Source organism: Trichosurus vulpecula, chromosome 8 (genome assembly GCF_011100635.1).
Source record: "Trichosurus vulpecula isolate mTriVul1 chromosome 8, mTriVul1.pri, whole genome shotgun sequence".
NCBI classification, from domain to species: Eukaryota; Metazoa; Chordata; class Mammalia; order Diprotodontia; family Phalangeridae; genus Trichosurus; species Trichosurus vulpecula.
This window is the reverse complement of record NC_050580.1, coordinates 227,678,666-227,697,293: the sequence shown is the minus strand read 5'-3', so window position 1 is coordinate 227,697,293 and position 18,628 is coordinate 227,678,666. Positions and strand designations below refer to the sequence as shown.

The 18,628-nt window shown below is 41.4% G+C and overlaps 1 protein-coding gene across 3 annotated transcripts in view; it reads left to right on the top strand.

Moving 5' to 3' along the window:
* The window catches only part of ACTN1 (actinin alpha 1), a 134,805-nt gene that overhangs the window by 64,544 nt on the left and 51,633 nt on the right, over positions 1–18,628 (top strand). For all 3 annotated transcript variants that reach the window (XM_036734527.1, XM_036734528.1, XM_036734526.1), the window contains exons 2-3: positions 7,635–7,749; positions 11,935–12,054. In XM_036734527.1, coding sequence (XP_036590422.1) covers positions 7,635–7,749; positions 11,935–12,054 — 235 coding nt within the window. The remainder of the gene's footprint in view (positions 1–7,634; positions 7,750–11,934; positions 12,055–18,628) is intronic.

Below are 18,628 nucleotides of genomic sequence, written 5' to 3'. Positions count from 1 at the left end.
GCTTTAAATCTGTAATCTTTGGAGTTATCCCCTCAGTCACTGAGAGAAAGTCCTAGTTATTGACAGCTTTACAGGTAGATAATAACCCACTATGCTCTCTCTGAGAGTCCTCAGTCTTGTGGTTTTGATCATCTCATTTGACCTTCATGTCAGGCTTTATTTTCCTCATTTTGAAGAAGACAAAATTAAGGCCCAGAAAGTTTTAATGACTTATCCAAGGTTGTATAGCAAGTCAGACCTGAACCAAGACTAGAATACATATTTCTTCTTATTCTGGTGTTCTTTCTGTTATTAACACTGCCTCTTAACAACCGTACTTATGGCTGTTACAGTCAATAACCATTGACCCCTATCCATATTACATCCTTTCCCTGGCTGGGGTCAGTCTTTCTATCAGGGCATTAGAGAACAAAGGGTGTAAGAGGCAATGCAAGCTGGCTGGAGAATAATAGGGCATTTCTCTCATGTACTGGTGTGAATTCATCAAAGGCCAGGCTAAGAGGTTGTTTTTTCTTTTCATCCCAAGATTTGGGGGGAAGGAGGAGGGAGAAATTTCATTTGGTTGCAGATGGGGTTTATGTTTGTACAGGTACTGCTTAGTAGGTTGGAAAAGCACCTATGTAAACAGTTATTCATCCTTCTGTTGAGGGCAGCCAACAGCTTGGACTTTGGTTGCTGTTTTTGATTTGTTGAGGAGTGTAAACATCAGGAAAGGGAGTGGGGAGGGAGGAGGCTCCAGAAGTTGACCACTCTTAAAGCTACAGAGCCCTGGAAAAATAGTGGAATTACTTCTCCAGAAACTAGTGAAAAGCCACCTCTAGGAAATATCAGCTAAGCACTAGTTTGAGAACTCATTGGGGAGAAGCATTAAATAGAGACCGCTGCGCAAGTCAGAACCTAGAAGATGAGTGGACAAATTATGTCGTATTACTAGGAAGACAGCTTTGCTCTTAGCTTTAGAACCCAAGTCTGTGACCTGGTGAGACTGTAACCTTAGCTTTCAAAAGCCGCCTAGGCTGCACTGTTTGTGTGACCATGAGACCAAGGCACACTAGATGGCTCTCGCACTAGGGGACATTGATTCAGACTTTGGGAAGTGAAGGAAAAGGAACAAACATTTACTGAGTGCTAACTATATGCCAAGCACTGTGCTAAGTGCTTTATGAATATTATCTCATGATCTTCGTGACAATCCTGGAGGGTAGGTGGTGGTATCCCCATTTTAAGCTGAGTATACTGAGACAGAAATTAAGTGACTTGTCCAGGGCTGTGCAGCTAATAAGTGCCCAAGGCTGGATTTAAACTCAGATCTTCTTGACTACAGGTCTAATGCCCTATCTATTAGGAAATATCAGTGAATTCTAAGGCATATCTGTCTCTACTTCATTGGCTAATAAGTCACTCTAAACCATTGCATATAATATTGTAGGTGTATGACTAGGAGGCACCTCAGAAGCTATGTAGTCCAACCTACTCATTTTATATAGATAAGGGGACTAAGAAACAAATAAGGTTAAGTAACAAGATCAAGAAGGTAGCAAGCATCAGAGGTAATATTTGAACCCCCCCCCCGCCGCCCCTCATCTTCTGACTCTAGAATTAGTGGGTTGAGTTTTTTTCCCACTATACTATGATGACTTTTGTAACTTGCTGTGTAAACCAGGGATTTAAACCTGTTGTCTGGGAGAAGAGGGATTTGATGCCTTATAGTCCAAGTTGAAATTTTTCTGAAAGGGGAGGGTAAAATCATTAAAACTCATTGAGTTTAGGAAGGGATGCAGTTTGGGAGAGGGCACACTTTGGTGGGAAGAAAAATTTATGTTGCTTGGATGACCTATAGAAATAGCTTTCTAAGGAAAGAGATTTCCTTGAAAACTCAGTGGTTTTTTTTTTCCCCTTCTCTTAAGACCTTAAAAGGGGTTGTGTTTTTGGCACAGAGAGAAGCCAGGACTCTACTATAAAAGGAGAGGGCCCTCCACCTAGGTGTCTGGGAATTTGGGTGCCCTGAGTTCCTAGATTAATTCCTGGGCATGACTCATCCTCCAACCTTGTCCTAATAAGGTAGTGACTATAAGAGTGACAGAAATCAGAAAACTAAGTTTAATTAAGTTTGCTCTTTCTTAGGAAAGATTGCAGTAGACAGAAATATATAGGGAAAGTCATTGTGGTCAGGACCCTTTAGCTGTCTGGGAATCCAAATTTGTAGCTTTATACAAGGAAAGGAAAATGTCTTTTCTGGGTAGGTTTTGGTCATTGGCTCCACAGTTTCTGGGAATGAATTGCTGATCGATGACATTACTTCCTTCCTTCCCTCCCTTCCTCTGCCCATCTTCTTTTTTACTAGTGAACATTAGCCAGCTCATACCCAGGATCATGGATCAGTTTGAGGGATTTATTTAATTTAATGCCATCAGCATTCATCATTCAGCAAAGAAGGATGACACTACCCCTTGCCACTATCCCTTTAGAAGAAAAGATTTCATATTTTTCAGACTTAGAAAAATCACAAAAAGTGCATTCATACTTCAGGCAGGTTTTTCCTGTTGTGTTCTATGGATCACACTGTCTGTTACTCAGGCCAATCAAGCCAATATTGGACAATAACCAATGGAACATGAACACCTGTGTGCTGAATGCTTTGCTTGAATCATATAAATCCTAGAACTTTAGAGCTGAGAGGTTCCTTACAAAATTTATTTACTAAACTTACTGAGGCCTTCCCAGTTTACAGATAAGTAAACTAAGGCCCAGAGAAGTCCTGTGTGTGATACATATCTATATTTGCCAAGTGTCTCAGGAATATTTTTCCACACAGTGTGGTGCTGTAGAAAGAACTTTGGCTCTGAAATCAAAAGACCCTTGTTCAAATCCTACCTCTGACAAATTGTACTGTTTGACCTTGGGCAAGTCACTGAACATTTCAGGGCCTGAGTTTCCTCATCTGTAACAATGTAGATATATAATCATGTTTAAGTCATTGAACCTCCCTGGACCTCAGTTTTCTTATTTTTAAAATGAGACATTTGACCAAAAAAAAAAAAAAAGAGATCCCCTATATCTCTAGATCTTATCTGCTAAGATTGATCCTGCAATAAGCAGGTTTATCAGAAAAGCCCAGATTTAACTCAGGGTATTGGAACCTATAAGCATTTACTCTGAGGGGTTTAGTAGAGACCTTCTTGGTCTAATGTGTCTCTGAAGTATGCCTTGATAACTAAATTTTCCACTTATTCAATAGAAGTAGGGAGAGGCAGCATATAGAAAACTGGCTTCAAAGCCAGGAATACCTGTGTTCAAATTCCACCTCTGACATACTGGCTGTGTGACCTTAACCTCTCAATGCTTTTGGCAACTCAGTAAGATTTCTCAAAATTTCAGAGAAGGTGCTGACCAGCATTGATAAGAGGGGATTTCATCATCCCACTCTCTGAAAGCACAGGTCCATTTTCTCTCTCTATTCTCTTTTCTTAAAAGAATGCTTTTATTGTGTTTTTTTCTCAATTGCATGTAAAATTTTTTTTTAACTTCTTTAAAAAGTAATTTTTGAATGGCTGAACAAGTTGTGGTGTATGAACGTAATGGAAAACTATTGTGCTATAAGAAATGATGAGCAGGCAAATTTCAGAAAAACCTGGAAAGACTTCTGTGAACTGATGCTGAGTGAAATGAGCAGAACCAGGAGAACATTGTATACAGTAACAGCCACATTGTGTGATGACTGACTTTGATGTACTTAGCTCTTCTCAGCAATGCAAGGATCTAAAACAACTCCAAAAGACTCACAATGGAAAATGCTATCTAATCCAGAAGAAGAGCTTTGGAATCTGAATGCAGATGGAAGCATACTATTTGCTCTCCTTTTGTTTTGTTTTGTTCTTTCCCATGGTTCCTCCCATTAGTTGTAATTCTTTACATCGTGACTGATGTGAAAATATGTGTAACATGAATGTAGAAGTAGAACCTACATCAGATTACATGCTGTTTTGGGGAGGGGAGGGGAGAGGAGAGGGAGGGGGAGAAAATTTAAAACTCAATCTTATGGAAGTGAATGTTGAAAACTAAAAATAAATGTTTAAAAAATTTTATGAATTCTGAATTCCTTCCCTCCTTCCCACCCTTCCCCACTCCTTGAGAAGACAAGCACTTTGATATAGATTATACATGTGCAGTCATGCAAAACATTTCCATATTAGCCATGTTGCAAAAGAAAACAGACTAAAAAAAACCCCAAGAATAATAAAGCAAAAAAAAAGTATGCTTCAATCAGCATTCGGATTCTATCAGTCCTTTCTCTGGAAGTCCTTCAGAATTGTCTTGGATCGTTTATATTGCTGAGAATAGTTAAGTCATTCACAGTTGTTCATCATACAGTATTACTGTTACTGGGTATCCTGGTTCTGCTTACTTCACTTCTGCTCACTTTATATCAGTTCATGTAACTCTTTACAGATTTTTCTTAAAGCGTTATGCTTGTCATTTCTTACAGCACTATAGTATTCTGTTATATTCATATACCACAACTTGTTCAGCCATTCCCCAGCTGATGGGCATCCCCTCAGTTTCCAATTCTTTTGCCACCATAAGAATAGCTGCTATCATCTCTATTCTTTACAATAGAAATACAAGGTCAAATTTCAGGACAATGAATATCTTTAACCTGTGTTGTGTAAGATCCAGTGTACACAGTATCATAGTGAAGGAAATGTACAGCTCCCCATTTGACATTGCATTAATACCTACCCACATTTGTAAAGTGCCCTGAGATCACTTTATCAGAGATTTTGTAAAATAGGTATTTAGCATTTCTCTTCCCTTTTACCACCTGTCCTCATGTCACCTGATCTCCCTGATGCCCAAGGTCGTTTAGTACAATGGTCCTGCAGCTGGGTTACCTGAAGAAAAAAAAGGTGGCTCATCTGAAAGCTGGGGAAGATGCACAATGGTTAAAGGGTTACCACTTCCCCAGGGAACTGAGCTGTTGATGTTTGCTTCTACTGGTTGTTTTGTGCTGGCTGAACTCTGTGATTATCTGTGCCCGATCCCCACAGAGAATTTGCTCCAAGGACATTGCTACTAGCTGTTGTCCTCAGTAAGGACATCCAGGTCCTTATTGCCAGACTCCCCTTCTCTATTTAATAAAGTTCTGTTGTTAGTTTAGGAAGCATTGAGGTGAAGGCAAATGTTGAGGGGTAAAAGGGAAGCTAGGGGCATCTGGAGTGGTCAGATAAAACTGGAGCCTCACCACATTGGTGAGGGAGCATGGACTGCTGAGGTGATTAAGTCACTCATTTGTATCTGTATTTATATCCTTCCTGGCTAGGATGATGGATTCTTGGATTTCTAAAGGCCTGGAGCTACATTGCTTCTTGTGGAAGGTTGGGGAAATAAGCCATTTCAGTGGCTCCCGAAGGTCAGTTCAGACTGCCAAGGGCTGCTATATTGTCCTAGAGCATTTATCACACATTCCCCCCAAACCTAATCCAGGGGTTCTTATCCATGAATAGTAAAAAAGCCACATCCTTGCTCTGCCTATGAAACAATATCCTCTAATATCAGAGGACATAGGTTCAAATCTTGACTCTATCTTGCCACCCAAGATCACATAGATATTAATAATATAGTAAGTCATTCAGTTTCTTTAGGTCTTATTATTAAATGAGAGGTTGGACCAATTGGCCTTTGTATTCCCTCTAGCTCTCAATCTATTATCCTTTGATTTCAAAGTAGGCATGTATCAATGTTGAGAGAGGAAATTGCCCAATAATATGTTCAGTCCTGGGCAGCTAGATGGCACAGTGGATAGAGTGCCAGGCCTGGAGCCAGGAAGAGTGATCTTCCTGAATTCAAATCTGGTCTCAGATACTTGCTAGCTGTGTGACCTTGGGCAAGTCACTTAACCCTATTTGCCTCAGTTTCTTCATCTGTAAAATGAGCTGGAGAAGGAAATGGCAAACCACTCTAGTATCTCTGCCAAGAAAACCTGAAATGGGATCATGACATTGGACATGACTGAAATAACACCAACAACAACAGTTCATCTTCCTATGATGAGAAGTTCTGTTATTGAAGTCAGTGTATCCGTCATTCTCACTCTCTTACCTTCAATCCCTCCTGTGTATTAGCCCCTTTCTTGGTGTCTACAACCATATCAGTGTTTCCCCCACACTTAAAAAAAAAAAACCCTCGCTTGATCCTAACATCCGACACTTCTCTTTTATGAAGCCCCTCAAGAAATCTGTCTACACTAGCTGATTTCACCCATCTCCTCTAAACCCTCCACAGTCTGGCTTCCAGCCTCTTCATTCAGCTGAAGCTGCTGTCTTCAAACTTAACAATAATATCATATTACTGAATCAAATGACTTTTTTCTCAAACCTCATCCTTCCTGATCTTTTTGTAACATTGGGCATCGATGTTCTCCATTTTGTCCTTGATATTCTTCTCTCTAAATTTTTGTGGCTCTTCTCCTTTCTTGTTTAGTCATTTTAGTCGTGTCCAACTCTTGACCTCCGTTTGGGGTTTTCTTGGCAAAGATGCTGGAGTGATCTGCCATATCTTTCTCCAGCTCATTTTACAGAGGAGGAAACTGCAGCAAACAGGGTTAAATGACTTGCCCTGGGTCACCCAGCTAGTAGGTGTCTGAAGCCAGATTTGAACCCAGGAAGAGGAGTTTTCCATATGCCAGGCCTGGAGCATTAACCATCATGCCGCCTAGCTCCCCGCGGTACTACTTAGTTTAGAGAAATCTGGAAGAGCCAAAAGGAGCGGGGCAGATATAAGACCCAATCTAGCTGTGTCCTTTAGAGCAGGGTATAGTACCTGGGAAACAAATGGTTGGCTCGTATTTTATGCGAGTTCAAGAAGGAAGTGAGGAGTCATGCTCCTTGCCCTTCCTCTTTGTCATGGAGAGAAGCTACTTGACTATAGGAACTTCAGCAGCTTTCCTGTGGGACCTGAAAAACCTGTGCAATCAGGGAAGCCTCCCCAAACAAAACTGAGAAGGACTGGTTAAGTTTTTCACATCTTCCCCCCTTTTTCATTCTTGCCCAGGTGTCTGGGTACTCATTGCCCTCCCCACCATGCTCCACAGCTACCCTGTTCTAGATTTATCCCTTCACCTTCCCCCAACAAAACTTACTGTTTTGTGGTGATCTAAGGAGTCTATTCTCAGTAAGTTTTCAAGAAGGAAGAGATGTAATAAACTAATAGAAAAGTATTAGTAAATAATCCTGGAGATGGGCATCTTAAACATCAAATAATGCTACTGCCTGTAACCTAAGGGAGAACTCTCTCTAATAGGGAATTTTAGGGCCCAAACTGTGTAGGGTTAACTAATTTTTCAGTATAATTCAATAAATATGTCAAGTACAGTACTAGGTATTACCTGAAAAAGGAGGTATCGGATCTTTATTGTAGAGAGGAAGGGAAAACTATTCATATAAAACTGAGCTGAAAGCTCTCATTTTCCCCCTGGCCAAAGGATCTACTTGCCCCCTCCGGTATTGGAAGTAAGGCCTCTTCAGTCTATTGGGATTGATAGAAGGAATCAACAGCTCTGTTAGAGGCACTGAGATGACAGTATGAGGCTAATGAGTCTGGGAATACTGACCACTCTTCTTCTTTCTCTTTCTTAGACATTCACAGCATGGTGCAATTCACACCTCCGAAAGGCAGGCACGCAGATTGAGAACATAGAGGAGGATTTCCGGGATGGCCTGAAGCTCATGTTGCTCCTGGAGGTGATTTCAGGTGAGGCTGGGATCAAGAAGTGAGTTTGGGAAACATTAAGCACGTATTTTCTGAGGTGGAAGACTGAACAAGGGCAGGTTAACAGGGTCTACCTTGACTCACTTTAGTAAAGCTACTTTCTATATTCTATCCATTTTGGAAAAATGAGCCCAGGTTTAGGGATAGCCCAAACCTGTGGCCAGCCATGCATCTGTCTTTGGGAGCAGTATGATATAGAACAGAATTTATTAACCTGGGGTCCATAAACTTGTCTTTTAAAAATATTTTGATAACTGTGTTTCAACATAATTAGTTTCTTTTGTAATACTATGTATTTTATTTTATACACTTTAAAACATTATTCTGAGAAGAGGTCCATAGGTTTTGCCAGACTGCCAAAAGAATCTGTGTTTGAAAAACCTTTTTGAGAACCCTTGATGAAGAGGAAAGAACATTGAACTAAGAGTTGGAGGCTCCTGGCACTGCTTAACTGGCCATGAAATATTGGGAAAGTCCCTTAGCATCTTTGGGTCTTAGTTACTTCATCTGTAAGAAAATGACGGAATTGGACTAGATAGATGAGCGCTAAAATCTCTTCTAGAGCTAATGTCCCATTTTTCCTAGTCATGAATATGATAAAGGCTCATATTGCCTGAAAACTCCAGTATGGAAGGTCCATTGGGTGCCTCTGCTTTACAAAGCAGAAACTTCGAAAACCCTGGAACCCTCATTTGCCTTTGCCCTTAGGCAGAGTTGGTTCCTCCCCTTCAGGAGGTTAGAGGGGGCAAAGCAGTGTCTCTGTCATATTAATTTTTAAATTGGAATATCTTTGGGGAACTTTTGGGGGGGTGTTGGGGAGAGAAAATGTAGGGGAGGGAAGGAGGATGTCTGGATGGCTCCACCCCTGCTACTGCTTGGCAGAGTGAGATAGGAAGAAACCACTTTCCTAACTGGCCCCCCTTTTACTCAAGCCTTGTATTATGAAGGCAGTTATGAAGGCAGAATTTATGATTTCAAAGAGAATCGTATATATGCCTGAAAGGTTCGGAATCGCAGGATATGAGGAATTCTCTAGGTAGAAGGCAGAAGAATTAAAGCATGTATTTAAACTCCACAGTAACAGACCCACGAACCAGCATCCCCATTTTGATATTTTGATCAAAAGCTTCCAGGCCCAATAAGTCCACCTCACAAGAGTAACCAGGAGGCCACAGAGAAGCATGATGGTATAAAGCAAAATCATATACATGCTTCCCCTCTACGGTAAGAAGATTACCCACTGGCCTCAAGTCCTTGCTCAGCACTCCTTGGTCCACAGGTGGGTCAGCTCTGCTACTGGCAGCTCCTGCTTCAGCTTTGGCTGTAGGCGTCTCTGGCTCCAACAGAAAGAAAAAAGGGCTCTTCAAGCTGTCTTCTCTCCTCTTATAGAGTTTTTGACATCATCAAGCGCCGCCTGAATGACCAGGGCCAATTGGTTCTTGAGTTGGCCCCTCCCCCTATGACCCTGGGAGGTTCACGTCCACATAGACTAGGTTAACACCTCCCCTCAGCCAGCCCCATGAATCGTCACACAGGAAGTTCTCTGCTCCCAGGCATGGGTCTCTGGGCTTCCTGCCCCGGAAGAGAAGCAGCAGGCCCAGCACCCAGCAAGGCTCAATGAGGTAAACTGAGTCACTCAAAGAAAACAAAGGCTATTTTGTCTACCGACACAAGCCTTCAAGTCTGGCCAGTGCCTACAACTTAGTTGGGCTCGCTACAAGTGGTATAGGGGAGTCAGGGACTTAGCTAATGCAGGAGTCATCATCTGAGAAGGAAGAAAGTTCCTGTCAGTACCATGCTACCCATGTTATCTATGTGCCTCTGGAGTCTATTAATTGGTACACGGTAGGACTAATGAATTATAGGTTACCAAGTTTTTCCATATCCTGACAGCTCAGGAACTCTGGAGACCTCTATAAATGGAAAGTATTGATTTAATAATAAAACAAAAATCAAGCCTCCTTGATTGGTTGTGAAAGAGTCAGACTCTATCTGAGGAAAGAAATCTGTTCAACACCTGTAGCCTTTGAGGCAAACAAGCACCATTGCAGAAAGGCTTAGGGAAAGGCAATCTCACCAGAGCTGTGTCATTCCCCTTTCCCACTCTGACCTTCTGGAAGTAGGATTAGTTATTGAATTGGGGATGAGTCAATCTTTGGTTGTGATGGAAGAATGTGTCTTTGTCGGGGAAGGTGGTGGGATGGGTTGAAGAGAAGCATATGGCAGTAAGCAGTGGTATGCCGCCCGAGTGGGCTGGTTTGAAGTCTCTGGGAGAAAGATTTCAATCCTGGGATTGGCATTTGGAACAAGTTCCCTGTAGTATCTTGGCTTTTTTCTGGTCACAAAGCCTGTGGAAGAGTTTTTAAATGGAGTTTAGAGTCGGAAGGAGGGAGGGCAGGCCTCCAGGAGAGGCGAACCTCTCAGCTCAGTGAGCTGGTTCCCTTCCATAGAAGTGGCTTTATGTTTACTTCCTGCTAAAAAGCCAGGGGCCCCTTTCCCTGTTGCATTAGAACTGTAAGTCTATTTCAGTCTCCCTTTTTTGTTTTTTGTCAAGTTCTATTGATACCTGTTTTTTATATACCGTGGTTTCTCCCTTAAATTCTGCCTTCTCCCTTACCACCTCTTTTCCCTACCTGCCACTGAACCCTTCCATGTAGCCCACCCCCCCCCCAAAAAAAAAGAAGAAAGAGAGAAAAAAAGAAAAGAAATTTAAGCAAAGCCAAGCAACATGATTACCCAGTTTGACAGCCTAAACCTCTGTCTTTCTTTTCTAATAGAAGAAAAGTGAGTTTCATTTTAACCTCTAATACCAGAAGTTATTAGGCAGCTAGGGGGGTAGGCGGTGAAGTGAGTGAAGTGAGTAGGGTGAAGTCTTCCTAAGTTTGAATCCATCCTCAGACATGTACTAGGTATATATATGACCCTGGGCAAGTCACTTAACCCTGTTTGCCTCAGCTTCCACATCTGTAAAATGAGCTGGAGAAGGAAATAGCAAGCCACTCCAGTATCTTTGCCAAGAAAACCCCAAATGGGATCACAACGAGTCAAACATGATTTAAATGACTTAACAAAAATTATTATTACAACTGAGCAAAACAATTGAATACATTGGCCATGTCTAATAAAGTATGCTTGTTCTGCACTCATAGCTCCTCACCTCTGCTAAAAGTAGGGAAGCATGCTTCACTCACAATTTCCTAAAGCTCTGATTGATCATCGATATCTTTTTTTTTCTTTACATTATGATGGTCATTGTGCCTTGTCTCTTTGCTCTGCATTAATGCTCTGCATTGGTCCCTACTAGTTGCTCTAAGTATTTGTTAAGCTGTTACACAATTTATGGGCACCACTCCAAAAAAAAATTGAAAATGCCTTCAGTCCATTGTAGAAGAATCTAGATTGCCCACTGTAGCACAGGCAAAAGTCTCTGGTGACAATAATAATGATTCTTTTCCCCAGTGTTTTAATGTTTACCAAGTGTTTTCCTCATGGGAACTCTTTGAGGGGAGGTGGTTGATGTAGATATTATCCTTATATTACAGGAGAGAAAAAGGAAGTCCAAAAGGTGAAATAACTTCCCCTAGGTTATACAGCAAGTTATACAGGAACCAAAACTTGAGGTGTGGTCTTCTGATTGTAAAACCAATGCTCTTTCCAATGCACCAGATGATAGTTGCAAGGCTCTGTTTATATGGGAGGCCCAGGGACTGAATAGGTGGTGGTGGGCTTTGGGGGAGGTAGGTGCTGGCCTAAAGCTTCATCAGTGTCTTGTTGTGTGACCTTGGACCAGGCACTTCTCTGTTTGCCTTTTTTATCATCACGATTGGTGACCAGATATGATATAAACAACCCCTCCCTCCCTCCCCTGAGCCCCGAGTTCAGGAGAGCAGCAGAAATGTTTGAAGCACAGAGACGCCTGATGTCTTTGAAGGAGGAAGCAAGACCTGCAGATTCTGTCTTCTTCCCCCTTTATGCCTACACTGGTGTTTCTGCTCGCTGTCCATTTATTTCTTGCTATGCTTCAATGAATTCCCTGATACTAGAGTCTTCATTCACCTGGTTGGGGGTAGCAGAGGGTAGTGACATTCTCCCCTCATCTGAGTGTTTTATTTTTTCTCAAGCGTTTTCTTTCTTTCTCTCTTTTTTTTTTTTGTTCTCTCTAATTAGGTGAACGTTTGGCCAAGCCAGAGCGAGGCAAGATGAGGGTACACAAAATCTCCAACGTGAATAAGGCCCTGGACTTCATTGCTAGCAAAGGGGTCAAACTGGTCTCCATTGGAGCAGAAGGTAAAAAACCTGCTTTCCTAGGGTGGTGGAATCTGGTGAGACAAATGGTGATAGCTTATTTTCCCCAAGGTCATTTCACTTGCAGATTCAATGACGACACACACCAAGGCATTGGGGGAGGAATATCCAGTGCCACTTGTCTTTTAGGCCTCAAGGCCATTTACTTCCAGATCTTTTTCCTCACATTATGTCACTATCATTTCAGAGGCAGCTGGGTGGCAGTGGATAGTGTCAGGAAGACCTGAGTTCAAATCCAGCTTCATGCACTTTGTAGGGCAAGTCACTTATCCCCTGTTTGCCTCAGTTTCTTCATCTATAAAAGGGGAATATAAAACATTTTATATTAACAATTAAAATATTATATATTACATATACAATACCACCACCTCTCAGGGTTGTGGTGAGGGTCAAATGAGATAATAATTGTAAAGACCTAGCAGAGCCTTTAAGAGCTGTATACATGTTAGTTATATTGCTATTAATTTCCTAGGACCAGGACCCCCCTACCATAACAGAACCTTCCTTTGTAACAAGGAAAATGCAGTTAAGCAAAACAAATCAGATACACCTTGATCACATTTTAACAAGCTTTGCCTCATTATGTACTTAATAGGATACTGCTTCTCTGCAAAGTGGAGGCGGCCCACATACCTCTTTGTTAGGCCTCTGAGGTCAAGATAGGTCACTGCATTAATCAGCACTATGATGTCTTTTAGGTTTTGTTTTTTGGAATACTGTGGTTATTGGCTCAGTAATTCTAGTTCTGCTAATTTCACTCTCAACCAATTCATACAAGCCTTTCCAAGTTCCTCTGAGTTTTTCACATTTCATTTTTTATGGCTCAGTAATAGTCTGTTATATTAATTTACCACAAATTGTTTAGCCTTTCTCCATTGACAGGTATGGTCACAAGAGCTCATTTCTCAGACTTTTCTTTATATCTTCAGAAAAAACCCATTTCTGAAACCATTTAGCTAAAGCCTATAGGGGGCTGGCTGATTAAGGCTATGCCACTGACAAATGAGCATTCCATCTGGAAGTAGAGACTGATGGGAAAGTGGGAAGGATAAGAAAGCTGTTAGCAGAAAATAGGGAGCAGGGAGGGGTTTAGGCTGTGTGAATCCTGAGAGAGTCTTTCAAGCTATCTCTGGGCAGGTGACTTACTGCTCAGGAACCTCTAATAACCAGCACACTTGAGGACTTTGCAGAGGAAAGAAGGTGTAATAATCCCACACATATTCACATGCATGTGAAGAATCCTCACCTCTTTTTTTTTTTTTTTTTTTTTTTTTTTATAATTCCTGGCTTTCTACTTTTTGGATCAGGCCCAGCCTGTTACCAGAAGGGAAGGGCTTATTTTCCTAGCAGTTACAAGGGCTGTGAGGCATCTCCTGAGGGAGCCAGCTTTTATATAGCTAAATTCATTAGTGCTTTAGAGTTCACAAAGTACTTTATTTAACCAAGGAGAAGAAGGTGGTATAAGTATTAGGATTCCTATTTTACATGGGAAGATACAGAAGCAGACAGATCAAGTGACTTTCCCAAGGTCACACAACATATATATATTGGATGGAACCAGATTTCCTCACCCCAAGTCTGGTGCCCTTTTCACTGTACCGTGCTGCTTCTCAGTAAGGGAAAGTCCACCTACTCAATAGGGATTTTTTGGAGACTGTCCTTTATAATAGGAATCACTTGAAAAGAATGGGAATTGAGGCTGTATTGAGACTTAAGTGAGGAAAGATTGTTCTGTATAAAGGAAGCTGGAGAGACTTTGTGAGAGGATGCCAAATTCCTTCAGCAAACATTAAGCATCTGTTACCTTGCAGACAGAGTGTTACCTTCAAGGCAAAGTCCTAAGTGCTAGGGATACAAATTGTTCTTACCGGGAAGGACCTTACATTCTTTGGGGAAAACAGACATTTTTCTTATATGCAGATAAATCAATACAAAATATTTGTAAGGTAATTCCAGGGCACTGACCACTAGGATAATCAGAAAAGGCCTCAATGGGAGTTGGCACTTGAGCTGATCTTTGAAGGAAATTAGAGATTCTGGAGGGGTGGGGTAGAAGGGGTGGGGAGGGGCGTTTCATTTCAGGCATGGGGGACAGCCTCTGCAAAGACACAAGGCAAAGATGGCGTGTCATGTATATGCAACAGCAGGTAGCTCAGTTTGGCTGGAACATTGAGTGGGTGGGGGAGTGGGTAGGAGAGCATTGAAGCCAGTTTGAAAGGATATGTTTGAACCAGATTGTGAAAGGCTTTACATGCCAAGTGGAGGAGTTTGAATTTAAATTATCCTGGAGTCCATAGGGAACCATTGAAACTTCTTGAGCAGGGGAATGATGGGGTCAGACTTACGTGGGCATGAGCTAGATTACAGGGTCTGAGTCTGAAGAAGCCATCAAGTCCAACCTATGCCTCAGTAAGAGGGGTCTGCAACACAGCCAGCAAAGCAGTCATTTGGCCTTGCTTAAGACCTCCAATGAGAGGGAACTTGGTATTTTGAGAAGCCCCTCCATTGCACTTTTGCATAGTTCTACCATCAAGCCTAAGTCTTCCTCTGTGCGGCTTACACCCAATGCTCCTGTTCGGCCTTCAGGCACCACACAGCACAAATATTACTCTTCTTGCATGTGATAGCGATTCAGATACTTGTAGGTGGCTATTTTGTCCCCTCCTAAGCCTTCTCTTCCCAGACCAAGAAAGATTGAAAAGGTGGGATGCTAACACGATGAGCTTAGGACTAAATAAGATCCAAGAACTAGAAGATTTATTTAAGTGTCAGTAAGGGCTCCTCCCTGAGACGTCTTGTGCCTGATTGCTCTCCCCTGTGGCTGATCTTGTTTCCTGTGCCCACCCTGGTTTTCTTTATTCTGATAAGTTGTTTCAGTTTTATTAACTAATGTGGATCATCTATACCTCAGTTGATGGTTTTTTGGAGCTGTAATGGCCTGGAAAATTCATGTCCCACTAGATTAATCTTTTCTTTATTTAGCCATGCTAGCCCTTGGACAGCAGGTGCACCTCATCTGACAAGCACTTGAGTGTTTTCTAGATTGGCATAGGTGCTTGACAGTGTGGGCTCAACTGGTATGAGGCCATCTCCAAGGCACAATGAGGTAAATGTAGGAGGTTTTTAGTAAAGGATATTATTCCGTTCCTCAATAGGGCCATGTTATCATTGAGAATTCCCTTCACAGTTACCCACTGGTTAGAGTGGGCTTTGCCTGGAGTCAAGAAGAGCTGAATTTAAATCTGGCCACCAACACTTATTAACTGGGCTTCTCACTTAACCTTTGTTGGAATAGCATCTATGTTGTACTGTTATTGTAAGAATCAAATGAGAAAGTATAGAGAGTGCTTAGCACAGTGTCTGGCACATGGTAGATGCCATATAAAGCTCATTCCCTTCCCTCCCTCTTTTAGGTACAGATCAAAAACCATTCATGTCTTATCTTGTGCGATTCAACACATGTTCTTTCATAGTTCTCCCACAGAGGATCAGTCAGTCAAAAAGCATTTATTAAATGCCTCCTGTGTGCAGGCACTTGTATTGAGGAGTCTTGGAAACATTCCTCTAGGTCTTTTTACATTGCTTCAGTAGCAGTGGAGTATTAATTATTCTGACTGTTCATCTATTCCCCTTCACTTTCACCATGACTGGCCCAATAACAGTAGGCCTTGTAGTTGCATGATATTTTGTGCTTTTGAAGTATTTTCATGTATTTCACCTTTATTCTCACTGAAACCTGTTGAGTCTCCTTGAGGACAGGTACTATTTGTCATTTTGTCTTTGAATGCTCATGATGGGCTCTTAATAAATACTTGTTGAATTGAATTAGGACTGACATTGGTCCCCTTTGATAGACGAGATTCAGCTATTGGAACGGGCGGTGAATTGCCCCATGTTTACACAGCAGAACCAGGACCCAAACTCAAGTCTTTGGACTCTTGAGGATTGTTGTTGCCTCTGTTCCAAACTTGGAAGCTGCAAATGTCATTCTCTCTGACTGTCTCAAGCAACTAATCTTTACTGTATCCTGCTATCTGCCTCTTTGGCCAGTCAGTTACACCCAGTGTCTTGAGTACGTACTTTGTGGTCAGCACAATGCTAACATTTAAAGGTATTCCTCAAGGAACTTAGTCTAGTTGGGAAATATTATATGGAAATAGGATATTATATGGAGTAATTATAGATACCAAAGTCTGGTTTAGCTCTGCAAGTGTAGTAGTGGGTCAGAAGTAAAGGCAAGGCCAATGGGGTTTGGAAGTAGTCTGGGAAAGACTTCTGAAGGAAGAAGAAAAATGGCGAGCTCAACCTTAAAGGATGGGTAAAATGTGAAGAGAGGCTGTGCTACCTCCTGAGATGGATGCTCTGCCATAGCATCAAAGGTTTAGAGATGGAGAGGACCTTAGAGGTCATCCACTCAACCAGTCATCTTAATTCAAGGCCCAAGAGCCGGTAGGTGGCACAGTATATAGAGTACTGGACCTGGAGTCAGGAAGATTCATTTTCCTGGGTTCAAATCTGTCTTCAGACACTTACCAGCTCTATGACTCTGGGCAGGTCACTTTATCCTGTTTGCCTCAGTTTCTTCATCTGTAAAATGAGCTGGAGAAGGAAATGGCAAACCACTCCAGTATCTTTGCCAAGAAAATCCCAAAAGGAGTCACAAAGAGTTGGATAGGACTGAAACAACTAAACAACAACAGCAATCTGAGGCCCAGATTTGTCAAGTGACTTAGGGTTTTATGGTAGAAAGAAGAGAAAGGATTCAGAGTTGGGTTCCCTGATACCCTCAGGGTCAACGGGGATGTTTGTTAATGATCCATCCTCTATCCTAGTGTGGTACATAATAACTCAGATATATATATTGATTAGAAATTTTTAATGTTCTTTCCTCATAACATCCCTGTGAAGTAAGGTATTATTTTTATAAATATTCATTGATAACTTTTTTTACATGAACAGTTTTTTTTTCCCAATATTCTTTCTTCCTCTTCCCAAAGAGCCATCCCATATAGCAATATTTTTTTTATTTAATTTATTTAATATATTTAGTTTTCAGCATTGATTTTTCACAAGAGTTTGAATTACGAATTTTCTCCCCATTTCTACCCCCCCCCCCACTCCAAGATGGCGTATATTCTGGTTGCCCTGTTCCCCAGTCAGCCCTCCCTTCTGTCAGCCCACTCCTCTCCCATCCCCTTTTCCCTTCCTTTCTTGTAGGGCAAGATAAATTTCTACACCCCATTGCCTGCGTATCTTATTTCCTAGTTGCATGCAAAAACTTTTTTTTTTGTTTTTTAACGTCTGTTTTTAAAACTTTGAGTTCCAAATTCTTTCCCCTCTTCCCTCCCCACCCACCCTCCCTAAGAAGGCAAGCAATTCAACATAGGCCACATGTGTTTCATTATGTAAAACCCTTCCACAATACTCATGTTGTGAAAGATTAACTATATTTTGCTCCTTCCTAACCTATCCCCCTTTATTGAATTTTCTCCCTTGACCCTGTCCCTTTTTGAAAGTGTTTGTTTTTGATTACCTCCTCCCCCTGTCTGCCCTCCCTTCTATTGTCCCCCCTTTTTTATCTTCTTCCTCCTCCTTTCCTGTGGGGTAAGATACCCAACTGAGTGTGTATGGTATTCCCTCCTCAGGTCAAATCCAATGAGAGTAAGATTTACTCATTCTTCCTCACCTGCCCCCTCTTCCCTTCCTACAGAACTGCTTTGTCTTGCCACTTTTATGAGAGATAATTTACCCCATTCTATCTCTCCCTTTCTCCCTCTCTCAATATATTCCTCTATTATCCCTTAATTTGATTTTATTTTTTTAGATATCATCCCTTCATATTCAACTCACCCTGTGCCCTCTGTCCATATATATATATATATATATATATATACACACATACACACACATATATATACACACACATACACACACACACACACCCCTACATATATACATACATTGATACACACATATGTGTATATATTTATATGCATATTCTTTTCAGCTACTATGATACTGAGGTCTCATGAATCATACACATCATCTTTCCATGTAGGAATGTAAACAAAACAGTTCAACTTTAGTAAGTCCCTTATGATTTCTCTTGTTTACCTTTTCATGCTTCTCTTGATTCTTGGGTTTGAAAGTCAAATTTTCTATTCAGCTCTGGTCTTTTCACTGAGAAAGCTTGAAAGTCCTCTATTTTGTTGAAAATCCGTATTTTGCCTTGGAGCATGATACTCAGTTTTGCTGGGTAGGTGATTCTTGGTTTTAATCCTAGCTCCATTGACCTCCGGAATATAGTATTCCAAGCCCTTTGGTCCCTTAATGTGCAAGCTGCTAGATCCTGTGTTACCATATAGCAATATTTTTAAAGGGAGGAAAATGAAAAAAATCAGCAAAACTAATCGATTCATTGGAAAAAGCCTCAGAATGTATTCAACATACTACACCTATGGATTTCCCTTCTCTGCGAAGGAATGGAATTGGGGATACCTTCTCATAGCTCTTCTTTGGGGATTTATTCTCTGTCATTTTGCAACATTCTCTTTTG